This window comes from Dasypus novemcinctus, chromosome 1 (genome assembly GCF_030445035.2).
Source record: "Dasypus novemcinctus isolate mDasNov1 chromosome 1, mDasNov1.1.hap2, whole genome shotgun sequence".
Classification (NCBI taxonomy): Eukaryota; Metazoa; Chordata; class Mammalia; order Cingulata; family Dasypodidae; genus Dasypus; species Dasypus novemcinctus.
The window spans coordinates 129,834,674-129,852,761 of NC_080673.1; the positions used below are offsets into that span (position 1 = coordinate 129,834,674).

The 18,088-nt window shown below is 40.7% G+C and overlaps 2 protein-coding genes across 2 annotated transcripts in view; both read left to right on the forward strand.

The window, feature by feature from the left end:
- NAAA (N-acylethanolamine acid amidase) overlaps positions 1–1,068 on the forward strand; it is a 37,354-nt gene extending 36,286 nt beyond the window's left edge. Inside the window, exon 11 of the mRNA XM_004472575.5 lies at positions 407–1,068. The gene's annotated coding sequence lies outside the window, so the exon portion shown is untranslated. The remainder of the gene's footprint in view (positions 1–406) is intronic.
- Positions 1,069–9,314: 8,246 nt separating this feature from the next.
- PPEF2 (protein phosphatase with EF-hand domain 2) overlaps positions 9,315–18,088 on the forward strand; it is a 45,651-nt gene continuing 36,877 nt past the window's right edge. The window contains exon 1 of the mRNA XM_058296799.2: positions 9,315–9,443. Coding sequence (XP_058152782.1) covers positions 9,389–9,443 — 55 coding nt within the window. The 5' untranslated portion in view covers positions 9,315–9,388. The remainder of the gene's footprint in view (positions 9,444–18,088) is intronic.

Genomic DNA, 18,088 nt, shown 5'->3' on the forward strand with positions numbered 1-18,088 from the left:
AGTGCTATTTGCCCTTACTTAAACCTGCTGTCAGGGCAGGATGTTATCTTTTCCCTTAAACCAAAGAATAAATATTTGGTATGAGTTACGTGTCCCCAGAGTAATAGTGAGTTCAGACCTTTGCAGCATGAGAAGATGGATTCTGAAGGCAGAAAACCCCTACAGAATCTCTATCAGGCATCAGTGAGCCCAGAGGTAAGGGAAAGGGCATGAGGCTAAAGTAGGGGTATTTTAAGCTGTCCCTGAAATCAAACCTTATAGGCAGCCACGTGCTGATAGGCCAGCCATCCTAGGGCAAGGCTCTTCTGGGAGTGTGTAACTCTGACCTAATGTTTTGGTCATTCACTTACCGTTGGAATCAAATCAGGGTTTGAGTTAAATGCATTTATCTTTTTTCCCCTTACAGATGATTTTAAAAAAATGAAATTCTTGGAGAACTGCACTTGATAAAGTGAAACAAAGAAAAATTATTGTATTATTTTATGAACCATACTGGCTTCTTCCTCATTAAACTTTTCACTGTAAAGTGGTGCCAGAGGAGAACACTTTGGGGTTTGTTTTCATAAAGTAAATAATGGACTTATTGCTTTCTCCTTTCTTCGTGTTTTGCTTGACCTTCTCTTTTTTTCGATCTTATCTTCAACAACTCGAAGAAAAAAGGTCACAGAGGTCTTTATGCCTAGCTTCCGATGGTAGCATAGAGCCATGCTATTATAGCTCAGCTTACCCACTGAAGAAAGGAGTGGGCAAGACCTGTGTTCTTCGCGGAGCACTTCTGGAAGAACCTAAGAAAAGAGGCTCTTCTAAAAGAAACAGAAAACTCTACTTTGAATAGAGGCTCATTTGAATATTTGTTAGTCTGACCTTTGATCATTTATTTCCATGTGATGGGATTCTGATATTTTTATATTTCAAATGTTTTAAAAACCGGATGGACCTCATTTTAGCTACTTTCTTATTGGTTTCTGAAAGCATTGTGAAACGAAGTTATTTCTGATGGTCACTTATCATTGGTTAATAAAATGTTGAAAGAGGTCCTGGCAATGAGAATAAAAACATTTTCCAAGATACGTAGTGATGTGTTCTCCTTTCTGCTTTACACCTGAAGTCATGTGGTTCTGAACAGCTCTCCTGAGAAGGCAGCTCTCTTAGCAGTTATTCAAATGTCATGTAAGTGCATGCACAGCCGCTTTGTGAACTTTGCTTTTTTTCACACGTGCACCAAAGAAACTTCTTTGAGGATGAAGTCAGAAAAGGTTAGAAGCATGAACAAAGGAGTTTTGATTGGATGCTCTTATTTAGTGTACCTGCAGAATGAAGGAAAATGAATGTCTAGAAGGAAATGTTACCCACATATGGGCCATCCCTGCCCCACCATACTGCACCCCTGTCCAATAGCCCTGAATATTCTTGTTCCTTCTTGCACCATGTTGGATGAACACTGTTAAGTTCCTATCATCCAATGGCCTTTATAAAATCAAATATCAAAAGTAGTTTACAGATGCCCAGACATATTACACTACAATTGAGATCAGAAATTTCTACTCCATTCTTGTTTTTTTGAAAATGTACTATGGTCTTTGAAGGAAATTTGAGAAATACTTTGATTTTAATGAGCCATAGCAAAGCCAAAAGCTTTTAACCAGGAAAATGATTTAAGTAACCTAAATCTCTGATTGATTTTAAGATCTTTGTTTGTTATATTGTGTTGTTTGACTACATTGCAGCTAGACGGAGATTTCTTTATACTTAGCCTGCTTAGGATTTGTTGTGCTCCTCAAGTCTCAGATGTATGTCTTTTATTCCACTCTGCAATGTCGTGGAAACCATGATGGTTTCCATGGATGTTTTGTAATTTTGGATTGGGAAACCTGCTCCACTGGGTTTGATCTCTAAAAATCCTAAGGGCCTGGGTTGATGGTGTGTCCTCCAAAGAGGCTTTTGTTATTTTTCAGCTTGTGGTTTCCTAAGAAACCACACAGGTAGTAAACTGAAATCTCAAATCTGTATGAGGCCAGGCCTGTCGTTACATATTGTCGGAAAAGATCCCTACTGCCCACCCCTGCACAGGCTGAGAAGACAGTTTTATCATTATTTGTATCCTTTTTCTGACAAGCAGGTTTTTTTTTCACTAGTCCCAGCTTTGAAGATCCCAGCTTTATATATTTTAACTGCATCTCCTACATGACCCAAGTACTTGTGTCCAAGGCAGTTGTTAAAAACCCAACGTTCAAAGTTACTGGGACCAGCAAATGCCTTTCCTCAGTGACTACTGACCTCTAGTTTCCTCTTCTAGTTTACTCTCCTCCCTTTACTTTTGGCCTGTCTGATTTTTCTTATTTACTTGCAAGCTTAGCTAAGCATTAAGTACTTAAGAAAGATGTTTGTTTAGTATTTCTAGGAGTTTTCTAAGGGGAATGTTTTTTTCAGATATTTGTCCCTGTAAAGTATTTGAAAATGAAAGAGCTGTATTTTTCATATTTATGTAAAAAACAGACAAACATTTTAAAGTTCACTCTGGGTATGATGTGGAGAGTGCATTGGAAGGGACCAGCAGTGCAAAAGAGAAAACTAGTTAGAGTGATATTGTAGTAGAACAGATAAGACATGACGATGGCTTGGTGGTTGTATTGGAGATGAAGAGAAGTCATTTTAAAAACATCCTCATTTTTTTAAGTATATGAGTAATATATACTTATAAAATTTTATTTTTTAGAATTTTAAAAATTTTATTTATTTCTCTCCCCTTCCCCCCTCCCCTGATTATTGTCTGCTCTCTTGTGTCCGTTCACTGTGTGTTTTTCTGTGTTCACTTGCATTCTTGACAGTGGCCCAGGAATCTGTGTCTCTCTTTATTGCGTCATCTTGCTGTGTCAGCTCTCTGTGCGTGTGGTGCCACACCTGGGTGGGCTGTGCTTTTTTTTGAACGGGACAGCTCTCCTTGTGGGGCGCACTCCTTGTGCGTGGGCCTCCCCTATGCAGGGAACACCCCTGCGTGGCATGGCGCTTATTGCACGCGGCAGCACTGCGCGTGGTCCAGGAGGCCTTGGGTTCAAACCCTGGACCTCCTATATGGTAGGCGGATGCTCTATCAATTGAACCACATCTGCTTCCTTTATTATAAAAATTAATGAAACAATAGTTGTGTCATCTGCTTCTCCCACTCACATCCCTCTCCAATAGCACTCCCTAGAGAACTGCTCTCTGTATCAAGAATTTTTATGCATATTAACATGGATTTTTACAAAAGAATTTATAGCAGCTTACCATTATCACATAACAAATGTGAGCATTTTTCCATAACAAAAGGTATTGATCTACCATAGGTTATTTAACCATTCTACAACTTATGGACTTTGAGGTTATGTCCAGTTTTTCATGATTACAAAGTGGTAATGAAAATCCTTATAGGAAAGAGGACTTGGCTCACCAGATAGAGCATCTGCCTACCACATGGGAGGTCCACAGTTCAAACCCAGGACCTCCTTAACCCATGTGGAGCTGGCCCACATGCAGTGCTGATGTGCAGCAAGGAGTGCCCTGCCACACAGGGGTGTCTCCCGTGTAGGGAAGCCCCACATGCAAGGAGTGTGCCCCGTAAGGAGAGCCACCCAGCATGAAAGAAAGTGCAGCCTGCCCAGGAATGGCACCGCACACACACACAACTGATGCAACAAGATGACGCAACAAAAAGAGACACAGATTCCTGGGCCACTGACAAGAATAGAAGCAGACACAGAAGAACACACAGCGAATGGACACAGAGAGCAGACAATTGGGGGGGGGCGGTAGAAAGGGGAGAGAAATAAATTTAAAAATCTTTAAAAAAAAAAAATCCTTATATACCTTATGGGCATATAGTTTTATAGGATACCTAAGTGGGATTTCTGGATCAAAGGGTTTACACATTTCAGATTTTTAATTGCTTTCCAAAAAAGGGAAACAATTTATGATTCCCACAAATAGTGTATATAGAGGGCCCTTTTCCTCATACTCTCAACACTGCTGGATTTCATCAGTCATTTAACTTTTAGTCAACTTGGGGGAAAAAATGTAAGCAGTCAGTCACTAACAAAAAGTGAGCTGATATGAAAATATTAATATCAGACAAGAATTCAGACAAAAAAGATTTAAAAGGGCAGAGTGATATTTTATTTTGATAAGGCACCCACTACCAAGAATATAAAAGAACCATAAGCCTTCACGTATTAAAACTATACAATTGTTGACAGTTTCATATGGTTCAATCTAATAGCCAATTTCATAGCTTCAAAACATATAATTTAAAGACTCAGAAATACTAGGGGAAATTTATAAACCTGTACCCATGGCAGAAATCTTCAAAACACTTATTTCAAGTTGGACAGATCAGGAAGAATAAATAACAAGAGGATTTGATTAACACAATTAACAAGCTTGAGCTACTAAGTAAACATAAGTAAACAGTGTAAGTTTTTCCACAGGTTCCCATGGACTATTTAGTACCCACCAGCTCAACACCTAAGCATCTTAGATCAATTGAAAAAGTGAGTTGTCTGGGAGCAGTGATTAACAATAATTTAGGCTCTATTTAAAGGGGTGTGTGTGGATATATATATATATCTATGGAGGGCAGGTGTACCTCACTGGTTGGACACCAGCTTTTCATGTACGATGTACCCTTACCTCCTAAAAATATGTGTATTTTAATTAGTTCTCAAGTGGGAGTGAACATGAAAGGTTCATTGAATTAGGTTTTGCGAACAGAGAAAAGCCAGAGACAAGAGAAAAACTCCTAGGGTCTCTTGTGCAGCTTTCGGCCCAGCACGCTCCAGCTCCGGAGTGGCCTCTGCCAGCCCCCAGGCCTGCTGTTTCGTCAGCACGCTGGTGTTTCTGGGCTAAGAAGCTCGGGCTAAAACCAGTCTGCTAATCCGCGGGATAAGAAGATTTAGATCTGGGGGTGGGGCGGAATGAGCAGAAGAGAAACCTCCTCAGGAGGTGGGAAGACCGCCCCGACATGCAGTCCAATGCCCCTCGTGGAGCTGACTTGAGCCAGGTCGGGGATGCCTAGTGCCCAGAGGGGGCGGCCAGGAGGGGAGGCCTGGAAGGGGGGGGGGGTGTGTGTGGCCGGGAGGGGGGGCCTGGAAGGGGGGGAGGGGGCGGCCCGGAGGGGGGGCCTGGAAGGGGGGCCCTGGAAGGGGGGGAGGGGGCGGCCGGGAGGGGAGGCCTGGAAGGGGGGGAGGGGGTGGCCCAGAGGGGGGGCCTGGAAGGGGGGGAGGGGGCGGCCGGGAGGGGGCCCTGGAAGGGGGGGGAGGGGGCGGCCGGGAGGGGGCCCTGGAAGGGGGGGAGGGGGCGGCCCGGAGGGGGGGCCTGGAAGGGGGGCCCTGGAAGGGGGGGAGGGGGCGGCCGGGAGGGGGGCCTGGAAGGGGGGGGAGGGGGCGGCCGGGAGGGGGGGCCCGGAGTGGGGAGCAGGAGGGGGAGGCCCGGAGGGGGGGCCCGGAACCATTCTCCCATCACCCTAAATCGCTGGGCCAGGGCTGTGGGTGTCGTCAGAGCGGAGAAGGAAAGCCACATTCGGGCTGCACCCTACTTATCGACCGATAGGACTGGAGGAAATCAGACCAGCAGGGACCCCCCCGCCCGCTCTGAAGGCAGGTGGGGGCCACGCCAGTGTGTTAGAGGATTCTCCCCCAGAGTATCTCATCGTCAAAGCCACCACCGGAGGTAGGAGCTTTCTTTCCAGCCTAAACTACAAAATATAGGTGAGACCTGAGGGCGACAAACATATTGTCATGCAGGATATAATATACAGGTTTGATCAGGGGACAGAAACCAGCCAAGCCCCTCTGCTACCGTATCACCTCACCGGGGAGGGTCTTTGCTGTGGGTGTTTTGGGGTCTTCAAGTCCATCAGCAGTTTTCTTTCCATTTCTTAGGTTCACGTAGTGGTCAGAAAAACAATTACCTACTTTTTCAAAATGATGGTCTCGGGTGTGGATGATACAGGTCAGATCCTAGAGGGCGGAGGTTCTCACCCAGGCGATGCATTTAGTTCTAGTTACAAGCCCCTGCCCATGGGAAATCCTGAGCAGGAGAAGCAGCCAGTCATTACCAAAAGTGCTGGTGAAGCAATTGCAGGCTCCATTTAGCTCATTCTGCATGTCTGGACCAAGGAAATTTTTACTTTTTCAGATTTTCCTTTAAGAAATATTTTCGTTTTCTTAGTGACTTTTAGGAAACCTTCCCTGCTGGTCTGTAGATAATGTGGTCTTCATTTAAGTAGCTGTATGTGATGCTTATTTAGTTAGAGCCACTTTCTGATTTCTCTCTTATATGGGACAAATTTTGGAAAAATATAATTTATTGCTTTTTAATTATGAAAGCTATAATAAAGCTGTATAAAGTTAAAAATGAATGTCTCTCACCCAATACCATCCTCCAGAGGTAATCACTATGGACAGTTTGGTGCATATGCTTAACTGGCAGGTTTTTACATAATAAGATCACGTTAAACATGCTGTTCTGCAATTTCCTTCTCTTCATGTAACTATGATCTTGAGGATATTTTCATACCATTTCATATAGACTTGCCTTGTTCTCTTTCACGGTTGAATACTATTTCATTGCTTTTAATGTATCATGAGATATTTGGTCAATCCTGTACTGATAAATATTTAATGTGGTTTTTTGGGGGGTGATGAGGAATTTAAAGACATTTCTGAGAGTGACTTTTAAGGAACTTCCTTATTCGTGCTTTTCATTGACAAAGATAAACATCTGCAAAACATTCCTCAAATATAACCTCATTTCACTGCCAAACCAGCCTATAATCAGGTTATCCATATCCATACATAACAGCAACCAGAAACAAATGAGTCCCAAAGCACCTTTGCTGTTCTAGTGACAGCTTGCTCCCCACTTTCCCTTCCACATCACAAATAAAAACATATCCTGTATTTAAATTTGGATTTCTGGGCAAGTCAGGCATTTATAGGAAACAGAAACCAGCTTAGATTTTTGGTTTTGCTGATGAAAGACTTAGCATGGGTACCTCCAAATGGAGCCTACCAGATTTTATTTATCACCTGTAAAACTGTGAGTCCATAAATTTCTGCTGTTTAAGTCAAAAAAAAAAAGGGCACATCTGTTTGTCCTTGATGATCCAAGTTGTTGTGACTGCCTAATGGGACTTCATTTCTTTCACCCTAGATTTTGTTTCAAATAGTTGAGTGGTCTTATCACTACCACCTCCTCACCTATAAGAGTGTACTATTTCTATCGCCAGTGACTTTTTTACAGTGTTGATGACTGACAAAGTAGTCTTACTCTACTACAATTTTTGGATTTATAAATCTTATAAGAAAGAACGTTCCTAACAGGCAAAAGAGGACTTATGTAGTAACAATCCCTGAGTCAGCAATAATTAATATCCATGTCATCATTCTGTGTTGAGCTCGTATGCCTTTTTTTTTTTTAAAGATGTGTTTTTTATTTCTCTCCCCTTCCCCCCTCCCCTAGTTGTCTGCTCTCTGTGTCCTTTCGCTGTGTGTTCTTCTGTGTCCGCTTGTATTCTTGCCAGTGGCACCAGGAATCTGTGTCTCTTTTTGCATCATCTTGCTGCATCAGCTCTCCATGTGTGCGGCACCATTCCTGGGCAGGCTGCACTTTTTTTTGCAGGGCGGCTCTCCTTATGGGACACACTCCTTGTGCATGGGGCTGCCCTACGCAGGGGACACCCCTGTGTGGCACAGCACTTCTTGAGCACATCAGGACTGCGCGTGGGCCAGCTTCACCATAAGGGTCAAGAGGCCCTGGGTTTGAACCTTGGACCTCCTATATGGTAGGCAGACACTCTGTCCATTGAGCCAAATCAACCTCCCCATGCCATCTCTTATAAGTGGGGACCTTTTTGAATGCAAAAAATAGACTGTAGATTTTTTTCTCTTTGGTTTCTTATTCAGAATAAGCTAGCCAACATAAATAAGGTAAGTCTTTCATTTTGATTTGTAAGGGCATTGGTAATAACTCATTAATAATCCCCAATTCAACAGCCTTCAAGAATAGAGGTAGGAGCGTGGGGTAGAAGTGAGGAAGTGAAAAAATATAGGAGTCCATTCTCAGCATTAAGTCAGTACATCTCACATTGCTTCCTGAATAAGAGCTAGAGAAAGATCCATCTCCGTCATATAAAAATATGGTGAAAAGTTTATTCACTTTACATTTATTTGAATCTCTACTATGTGTCAAGCACTGTGCTAAATCCCAAGGATTAAATGATGGATAAGATACAATCTTTGCTCTCAAGGAACTCACAGTATAATAGTAGCAAGATACAAAAGAGAAAATTGTGATCTGTTATTGCAGTGATGCCGATAAGAATAGGACACAGGGGAGCTAGGTGGAGGGACATAACAAACTGGCATCTTTGAAGAAGGTGGTGCCTAAAGTGAGCCCTAGAGATGAGTAAAACTTGCCAGATGAAGAGGCATAGGAGAAAGTTTTGAAAAGTCAGTAGACAAAATGAATAATGACCCATAAAATTATGTGGGGCAATGCTTCAGTATGTGTCTATCAGTTCTAACAAATGTACCACACTAATGAGATGATATTAACGTAGGAAATTATGGGAGGGGTTGGGGATGGGGTATATGGGAATCCCCTATATTTTTGGTGTAACATTTATGTAATCTAAAGCTTCTTTAAAAATTAAAAAGAGGGAAACGGACTTGGCCCAGCGGTTAGGGTGTTCGTCTACCACATGGGAGGTCTGCGGTTCAAACCCCGGGCCTCCTTGACCCGTGTGGAGCTGGCCATGCGCAGCGCTGATGTGCGCAAGGAGTGCCGTGCCACGCAGGGGTGTCCCCCGCGTAGGGGAGCCCCACGCGCAAGGAGTGCGCCCCGTAAGGAGAGCCGCCCAGCACGAAAGAAAGTGCAGCCTGCCCAGGAATGGCGCCGCCCACACTTTCCGTGCCGCTGACGACAACAGAAGTGGACAAAGAAACAAGACGCAGCAAATGGACACAGAGAACAGACAACGGGGGGGGGGGGGGGGGGGGGGGAGGAGCGGGGGGGGGGGAGCGGGGATTAAAAAAATAAAGGTTTTTAAAAAAAAGTAGAAGCGTTGAAAACACAAGAGGTATATGAAATGACCAATGAAAGGAATTCTCAGGAAAGGATCCCCTTGTACAGATATTAGGGAGGTAGAGAGACTGCTCACACGTAAGAGTCTCACTTTTTATTTCTTTTTTATTTTTAATAACGTGGGAAACAAGATTCATAGATAATCTGGTCAATTTGCACTAATACCCTGCCTAAATTTTTCCATTGCAGACTTTCTCTTCCTTTGGTCAGCAAACAGCTCAACACCCTTAGACTTTCTATCCGTGTCCCGCAGGAACCGCACTGGGCTATGGGAAGTGGCACCTCTACCCAACATCATTTTGCTTTTCAGAATGCAGAGAAGGGTATGTGTTTCCCATCTCCCAAACCAGCTATGGGTGCCCCAAGATCCATATTGCACAGAGAGGAATTGGGAATTAGTCCATCATGCTGCTCAGAGTAGAAGCAGGAAACCATTGCATGTCTCCTCAAGCCACCTCTCAGATATCAGCTTCTTTTTTTTTGTGATGTGATCACAGAACACTCAGCTGAATACCTTAGGCCTTGGTGAACTACATTTGACAGAATCAAAATTAGTCAGGGGTCAGTGCTGTCCATTGAGGTTTATCCCAAATTATACACATACAAGTGAGTGAAATAAGGTTGGGAAAAGGGAGCAGAAGAGCATTGCAGGCAGAGGGTGCAACATGTGCAAAGGCTGTGTGGAAAGAAGTGAGGCATATTCAAGGAACTGATGGTCTGTCAGACCAGAAGTGAACAAGATAGACGGCTTAATTTTTCCAAAATTAGTACTTTGGAAAAAATCAGTGACCTTTGGATTTACCTTTGAGGAAAATGACCTGGGAATGTGAATGAGGGGGCATGGAGGAGAAGGAATAATGTCCTTAGAGTGTGGGAACCCAGGTCCTGGGGAATCTGGTCCTAATACAGGGAAGAACACAGTAAGTGAGCAAGGACCAACATGACTGTAGATGCTTCCAGGGTTTTCGTTGATATCTGCTTCTTGCTTCCGTGGCTTTCTCTTTGTCTCTCTCTGTGTTCATTCCATTTATAAAGGACTCTAGTAAGAGGATTAAGACCCATCCTGAATGAAGTGGGTCACACCTTAACTGAAACAGCCTCATCAAAATATCCTACCTACGATGGGTCCACACCCATAGGAATGGATTAGCTTTTTTTAAATTTTATTTCTCTCCCCTTCCCCCCTCCACCCCCAGTTGTCTGCTCTCTGTGTCCATTCGCTGTGTTCTTCTGTGACCGCTTCTATCCTTATCAGCAGCACTGGGAATCTGTATTTCTTTTGTTGCGTCATCTTGTTGTGGCAGCTCTCCGTGCGTGCGGCGCCATTCCTGGGCAGGCTGCACTTTCTTTCTCGCTGGGTGGCTCTCCTTACGGGGCACACTCCTTGAGCGTGGGGCTCCCCTACGCGGGGGACACCCCTGTGTGGCAGGGCACTCCTTGCGCGCATCAGCACTGCGCATGGGCCAGCTCATCACACGGGTCAGGAGGCCCTGGGTTTGAACCACAGACCTCCCATGTGGCAGACGGACGCCCTATCCATTGGGCCAAGTCTGCTTCCCTGGATTAGCTTTAAGAACATGATTTTCTGGAGCACATACAGTTCCAAACCACCACAAATACTATTTACTTTATCTTACACTACATAAAAAATAGTATCAGAATAATAATAACAATATGATTACTGAAAACTACACTATATAAAAAATAGTATCAAAATAATAACAACAATACGATTACTGAAAACTTTGAAATTTCTTTATATTTCTTTTTGTCCTTAGGATATAGCCCACTAGGAATGTACAAATACTGAATTTTGAAGTCATTTGAAATAGTGCCTTTTTGTGTGGTTATGTCACCAACTTACTTAATTTCGTTTAATTTTTTTGCTTTTGCTTTTTGAGATTGATTTTATTTCATTTTGATTTAAATTTGTATTTGTAGTCTTATAAAACATTTATAACCCCAATATTTAGTGACTAAAGTTTCATTCTGCTCGTGATTTTGTGCGTCAGGAACGTGTGAAGGGCCCAGTTGAGTGGTTTGTCTCTGAGCCTCAGGGCAACTGGGATTGGAGGCGCCACAAATTCCAAGATGGCTTCTTCATTCACTGTTTAGGGTCTTGAAGTGCTTGGGCCTCTCTCTCTCCCCACCTGGTATCTCATCATCCCAGGCCTCTCTATGTGGCTTAGTCTTCTCCCAGCATGGCAGTCGGTTTCAGACTAGCCAAACTCCTTATGCAGCAGCTGGCTTCCCCTAAAGTGATCATTTCAAGAGCAAAAGCTCCAAGCAGAAGGAAGTAGAAGTTATCCATTTCTTGAGGCCTGAGCCTGGAAACTGGCACAGCAGCACTTACCCTGTAGATTGGGAGAAGTGTCAAATAATTTCCAGTCATATTTAATATGCCACAATTCCAAAGTCATCTCTACAAGAGTAATTTAGTTTTCATCTCTGTCCCCTCCACTCTGTTCTTTCCATCCACCTACAAGTAACTATTTTTGGTTTATTCTTACATTTTAAGCAAATAAATTTGTGGGTGTGTTCATATTTTTCCCTTTTCTGGAATAAATGGTAGTATCCAATATACCCTGTCCTGCCCCTTGCTTCTTTTACTTAATAATATATTCTATAGATTATGATCTAACAGAATGTAAAAATATTCCTTATTCCTTTGTACAGCTTTATGTACTCCATTTTGTGGTAGCATTGTTTATTCAATCAGTTTCCTATTGATAAATATTTGGATTAATTCTTGTCCTTTTAACTGTGTCTTTAATCTTGTGTATATATGTCTTTTCATTTTTTTCTTTTAACAATATTTTATTAAATTTTAATTGACTACTGATGGCATTGTCAACTGAATTCTTAATCCCAAGAGTTGATGCAATTATTATTTTTTTAACTTTATTTTGTACATTTAATAGTTGAAAATATAAACTAATTAAAAAATAAAAAGAAAATACAGTTGAGTAAGAACATACATTTCTCAACTTAATATACTGGATACATATTAATTTTTTTTGAATCATACAATATGTTACACAATATGTTTAGTTCATAGTAACGCAATCATATAGTATTTGTCCTTTTTTTTTAGCTTGCTTTCCTCAACATAATGTCCTCCAGGTTCATCCATGTTGTCACATGCTTTACCACTTTATCTCTTCTTACAGCTGCATAATAGTCCATCGTGTGACTATACCTCAGTTTGTTTATCCTTTTAGCAGTTGATGGCCACTGGGGTAGTTTCCAACTTTTGGCAATTGTGAATAATGCCACTATGAACATAGGTGTGCAGATGTCTATTTGTGTCACTGCTCTCGGTTCTTCTGGGTATATAGTCAGTAGTGGTATTGCAGGGTCACATGGCAAGTCTATATTCAACTTTTTTAGGAACTGCCAAACAGTCCTCCACTGTGGCTGTACCATTCTACATTCCCACCAACAGTGAATAACTATTCCTATATCTCCTCATCCTCTCCAACACGTGAAGTTCTCTGTCTTTTTAATAGTGGTCATTCTGATATGAATGGTATGAAATGATATCATTCTAGTTTTGATTTGCAGTTCCCTAATCATTAGGGGCAGTAAGCATTTTTTTCATGTGCTTTTTTGCCATTTGTATTTCTTCTTTGGACAAATATCTATTCAAGTCTTTTTCCCATTTTTTAATTGGGTCGTTTGTCTTTTTATTGTTGAGTTGTAACATCTTTTTATATATCCTGGGTGTTAAACCCCTATCTGACAGGTGATTTCCAAATATTTTCTCCCATTGAGTTGGCTGCCTTTTCACCCTTTTGACAAAGTCATTTGAGGTGCAAAAGTGTTTAATTTTGAGGAGGTCCCATTTATCTATTTTTTCTTTTGTTTTGCATGCTTTGCTTGTAAGGCCCAAGAAACTACCACCTACTACAAGGTCTTGAAGATGTTTCCCTACATTTTCTTCTAGTAATTTTATGGTCCTGGCTTTAGTATTTAGGTATTTGATTCATTTGAGTTGATTTTTCCATAGAGAGTGAGATAGGGTCTTTTTCATTCTTTTGGTTATGAATCTCCAGTTCTCCCAGCACCATTTGTTGAAGAGACTGTCCCGTTAACATGGACTTGGTAGGGTTGTCAAAAACCAGTTGACCATATAGGTGAGGGTTTATTTCTGGATTCTCAATTCTATTCCACTGATCGATGTGTCTATCTTTATGCCAGTACCATGCTGTCTTGACCACTGTATCTTTGTAATATGTTTCAAGGTCAGGCAGTGAAATTCCTCCCATTTCACTCTTCTTTTTCAGAATGCTTTTGGCTATTCGGATGCCTTTCCCTTCCAAATGAATTTGGTAATTTTCTTTTCTACTTCTGCAAAGTAGGCTGTTACAATTTTTATTGGTATTGCATTGAATCTATAAATCAGTTTGGATAGGATGCTATTATTTTTTAATATTTTATTGAAGTATATCATTCATAAATGAACATACATAATCAGTAAGTGTATACTACAAGTTGTGAACTTACAAAGAAAATCTGCATATCATCATACAGGCTCCCATATATCACCCCACCACCACCACCTTGCACTATTGTGAAACATTTGTTAGTATACAAACTATGAAATAGAATCATCAAAATATTACTATCGCCCATATCTTACATTTGGTATGTTTTTCCCCAAACCACCCAATTAATAACATCCTGTATTAGTATTATATATTTGTTATAGTTCATGAGAGAATGTTCTCATATTTGCTCTGTTAACCACAGTCCTTCTCTACCACTGGATTCCCTGTCTTATAGAGTCCCATGCTTTGTACAATCCATTCAAAGTGTACACTCGGTGGATCTTATTTTCATCATAGACTTATACTGTCAACACATCAGTCTTTTTTTTTTTAAGATTTATTTTTTTATTTCTCTCCCCTTCCTCCTCTGCCCTGCCCCAGTTGCCTGTTCTCTATGTCCATTTGCTGTGTCTTCTTCTGTGTCCACTTGTATTCTTGTCAGTGGCACTGGGAATCTGTGTCTCTTTTTGTTGTGTCATGTTGCTGCCTCAGCTCTCTGTGTGTGCAGTGCCACTCCTGGGTAGGCTGAACTTTCTTTCACACTGGGCGGCTCTCCCTATGGGGTGCACTCCTTGCACATGGGGTTCCCCTACGCAGGGGACACCCCTGCATAGCACAGCACTCCTTGTGTGCATCAGTTATACACACGGGTCAAGAAGGCCCTGGGTTTGAACCTTGGACCTCCCATGTGGTAGGCAGACACTCTAACCATTGAGCCAAGTCTGCTTCCCATCAGTCATTTTTAAAACGTTTTTATTACTGCAGAAGTAAAAATCTCATACCCATTGTTGTCCTTTAGAACTGATATAATATCTTCTTTGCCACTGCTAAAAATATTAGAATATTACTGTTAACTATTGTTCATAAAACGCATTAGTTGTGATTTTCCCATGTATAACCAGTAACACTTTGTAAAAGAAGAACCTTCTTATATTTTATATTTTACTATTAAGCACAATTTTTATCCACCACCAAAATTATGTTAGACATTAGAAAACCCTTGATTATCTTCTAGTTTCCTTTCAATTGAAATTTGTATCCATAGCCTATCCCGTTCAGCCACAGTCACATTTATGAATCAGCAGTGTTAATTATACTCACTATAATGTGTTACCATCAACTCTCTTCTTTTCCAAACTTTTACAATAAACCTTATTAAAAATTCTATATACATTTAAGCATCAGCTCCTTTCTTACCACCACATTCCATCACCTAGTAACCGATACTCTGGAGTTTACCTCTATGAGTTTACTCATCATATTTGGTTCATATTAGTGAGATCACACAATATTTGTCCTTTGGTGTCTGGCTTATTTCACTCAATATAATGTCCTCAGGGTTCGTCCATGTTGTCATATACATCTCGATTTCATTTCTTCTTACAGCTAATAGTATTTTATTGTGTATATATGCCACGTTTTGTTTAGCCATTCATTGGTTGATAGATTGGTTCTATATTTTAGGAATTGTAGATAGTGGTGCTATGAACCTCAGTGTGCAAATGTCAGTTCATATTATTGTTTTCAGTTCTTCTAAATATCTTCCTAATAATGGGATTACTGGATCATTCGACAGTTCTGTATTCAGCTTCTTGAGATATTGCCAACTGACTTCCATAGAGCTGACACCATTCTACAGTCCTACAAACAGTGAAGGAATGTGCCTATTTTTCCGTATCCTCCCTAACATTTGTAGTTTTCCAGGTTTTTTTAATGATGGCTATTCTATAACATATGAAACAGTGTCTCATTGTAAGTTTTGATCTGCATTTCCCTAATAGCTAGTAATGTTGAACATTTTTTTCATGTGTTCATGTTTATTTGGACATTTGTATTTCCTCTTTGGAAATCTATTCAAGTCTTTTGCCCTTTTTAAATTGGGTTGCTTGTCTTTTTGTCATTGTCAGATATTGGTTTCCAAGTATTTTTTTCCCATCGAGTTGGTTGCCTTTTTACTTTCTTGACAAAGTCTTTGAAGAGCAAAAGTGTTTAATTTCGAAGAGGTCCCATTTATCTGTGTTTTTCTTTTATTGCTCATGCACTGGGTGTACTACTGCTTACCACAAGATCTTGAAGATGTTTCTCTACATTTTTTTCTAGAAGTGTTATGGTTGTTGGATTTACTTATTTATTTATTTATTTATCCCCATCCCCTCATTGTTTGCATTTGCTGTGTCTGTTCATCTTCCTTGTTTCTTTAGGAGACACTGGGAACTGAACCCAGGACCTCTGATATGGGAGGGACGCACCTAATTGCTTGAGCCACCTCCATTCCCTGCTTCGTTGTGACTCTTATTGTGTTTTTCTTTTTATGTCTCCTGTTGCATCATCTTGTTGCACCAGCTTGCTGTCTCCTTTAGGAGGCACTGGGAACGGAACCAGGGACCTCCCGTGTGGTAGGCAGGAGCTCAGTTGCTTGGGCCAAATCTGCTTCCCTTGGTTTTACATTTATATTTAGGTCTTTGATTCATTTTGAGTTAATTTTTGTATGAGTTGTGAGATAGGGGTCCTCTTTCTTTTTTCGGATATGGATATCCAGTTCTCCCAGCACTATTTGTTGATAGGCTGTTCTGGCCCAGCTAGGAGAGCTTGAAAGCCTTGTAAATAGTCACTTCACCATAGATGTGAAGGTTTATTTCTGAATCCTCGATTTGGTTCCATTGGTCAATACGTCTGTCTTTTTGCCAGTACCATGTTGTTTTCTTTCTTTCTTTTTTTTCTCTTTTAGGAGGCACCAGGTATTAAACCCAGGACCTTGTACATGAGAAGCAGGCACTCAGCCACTCTGCTACATCCACTCCCCAAGTACCATGTTGTTTTTACCATTGTAGCTAAGCAATATGCTTTAAAGTCAGGAAGTGAGAGTCCTCCCACTTTGTTCTTCTGTGTAAAGATATTTTTGGCTATTTGGAGCCCCTTTTTCCATTTCTGCAAAAAAAAGCTGTTGGGATTTTTATTAGGATTGTGTTGAATCTGTAAAATAATTTGGGTAGAATTGATATCCTAACTATATTTAGTCTTCTATTCCATGAACATGGAATGTTCTTTAATTTATTTAGATCTTCTTTGGTTTCTTTTAGCACTGTTTTGTAGTTTTCTGAATATAGGCCTTTTATGTCCTTGGTTAAGTTTATTCCTAAATATTTGATTATTTTAGTTGCTATTATAAATGAATTTTTTTCTTCCCTCCTCCTCAGATTGCTCATCAGTAGTGTATAAAAATGCTACTGATTTTCACATATAAATATTGTATCCCACCACTTTCCTGAACCTGTCTATTAGTTCTAGTAGCTTTGTTTTGGATTTTTCAGGATTTTTTAGATATAGGATCCTATCATAAGCAAAAGGTGACAGTTTTACTTCTTCCTTTCCTATTTGGGTGCCTTTCATTTCTTTATCTTGTCACATTGCTCTAGCTAGAACTTCTAGCACGATACTGAATATCACTGGTGACAGTGGGCATCCTTGTCTTGTTCCTGATCTCAGCAGAAAAACTTTCAGTCTTTCACTGTGGAGTACAATGCTTCCTGTGGGTTTTTTATATATGCCCTTTACCATGTTGAGGAAGTTTCCTTCTATTCTTATCTTTTGGAGTATTTTTAACAAGAAAGGATGCTGTGTTTTGTTAAATGCCTTTTCTGCATCAATGAAGAAGATCATGTGGTTTTTTTCCTTCAGTTTATTAGTGCAGTTTATTATACTAATTGATTTTCTTGTGTTGTGCCACCCTTGCATACCTAGAATAAAACACACTTGATCGTGCTGTATAATTCTTTTGATGTGCTTTTGGATTCTGTTTCCACGTACTTTGTTGAGGATTTTTGCATCTATGTTCATTAGAGAAGTTGGTCTGTAATTTTCTTTCTTCATAGTATCTTTACCTGGTTTTGGTGTTAGGGCGATGTTGGCTTCATAGAATGAGTTTGGTCATTCTTCTTGTTCAGTATTTGGAAGAGCTTGAGCAATATTGATATTAGGTCATCTTTCAGTGATTGATAGAATTCACCTGTGAAACCATCTGGTCTCGGCTTTTCATCTTTGATAACTGTTTCAGTTTTTACTTGTGATTGGTTTGTTGAGGTCTTCTATTTCTTCTAAGGTCAGGATAGGTTTTCCATGTTTTTCTAGGAACTTGTCCACTTATTTACATTGTCCAGTGTCTTGGCGTACAGTTGTTCATAGTATCCTCTTATGATCTCTTCTATTTCTGCGGGGTCAGTGGTAATGTCCCCTTCTCATTTCCTGATTTTATTGATTTGCATTTTCTGTCTTTATTTTCCTTGTCTAGCTAAGGCTTTGTCAATTTTGTTGGCCTTCTTAAAGAAGAATTCTATTTTTTTGTTCTCAATTTCATCTCTGATCTTTATTATTTCTTTCCTTTGACTTAGTTTGGGAATAGTTTGTTTTTCTAGTTCCTC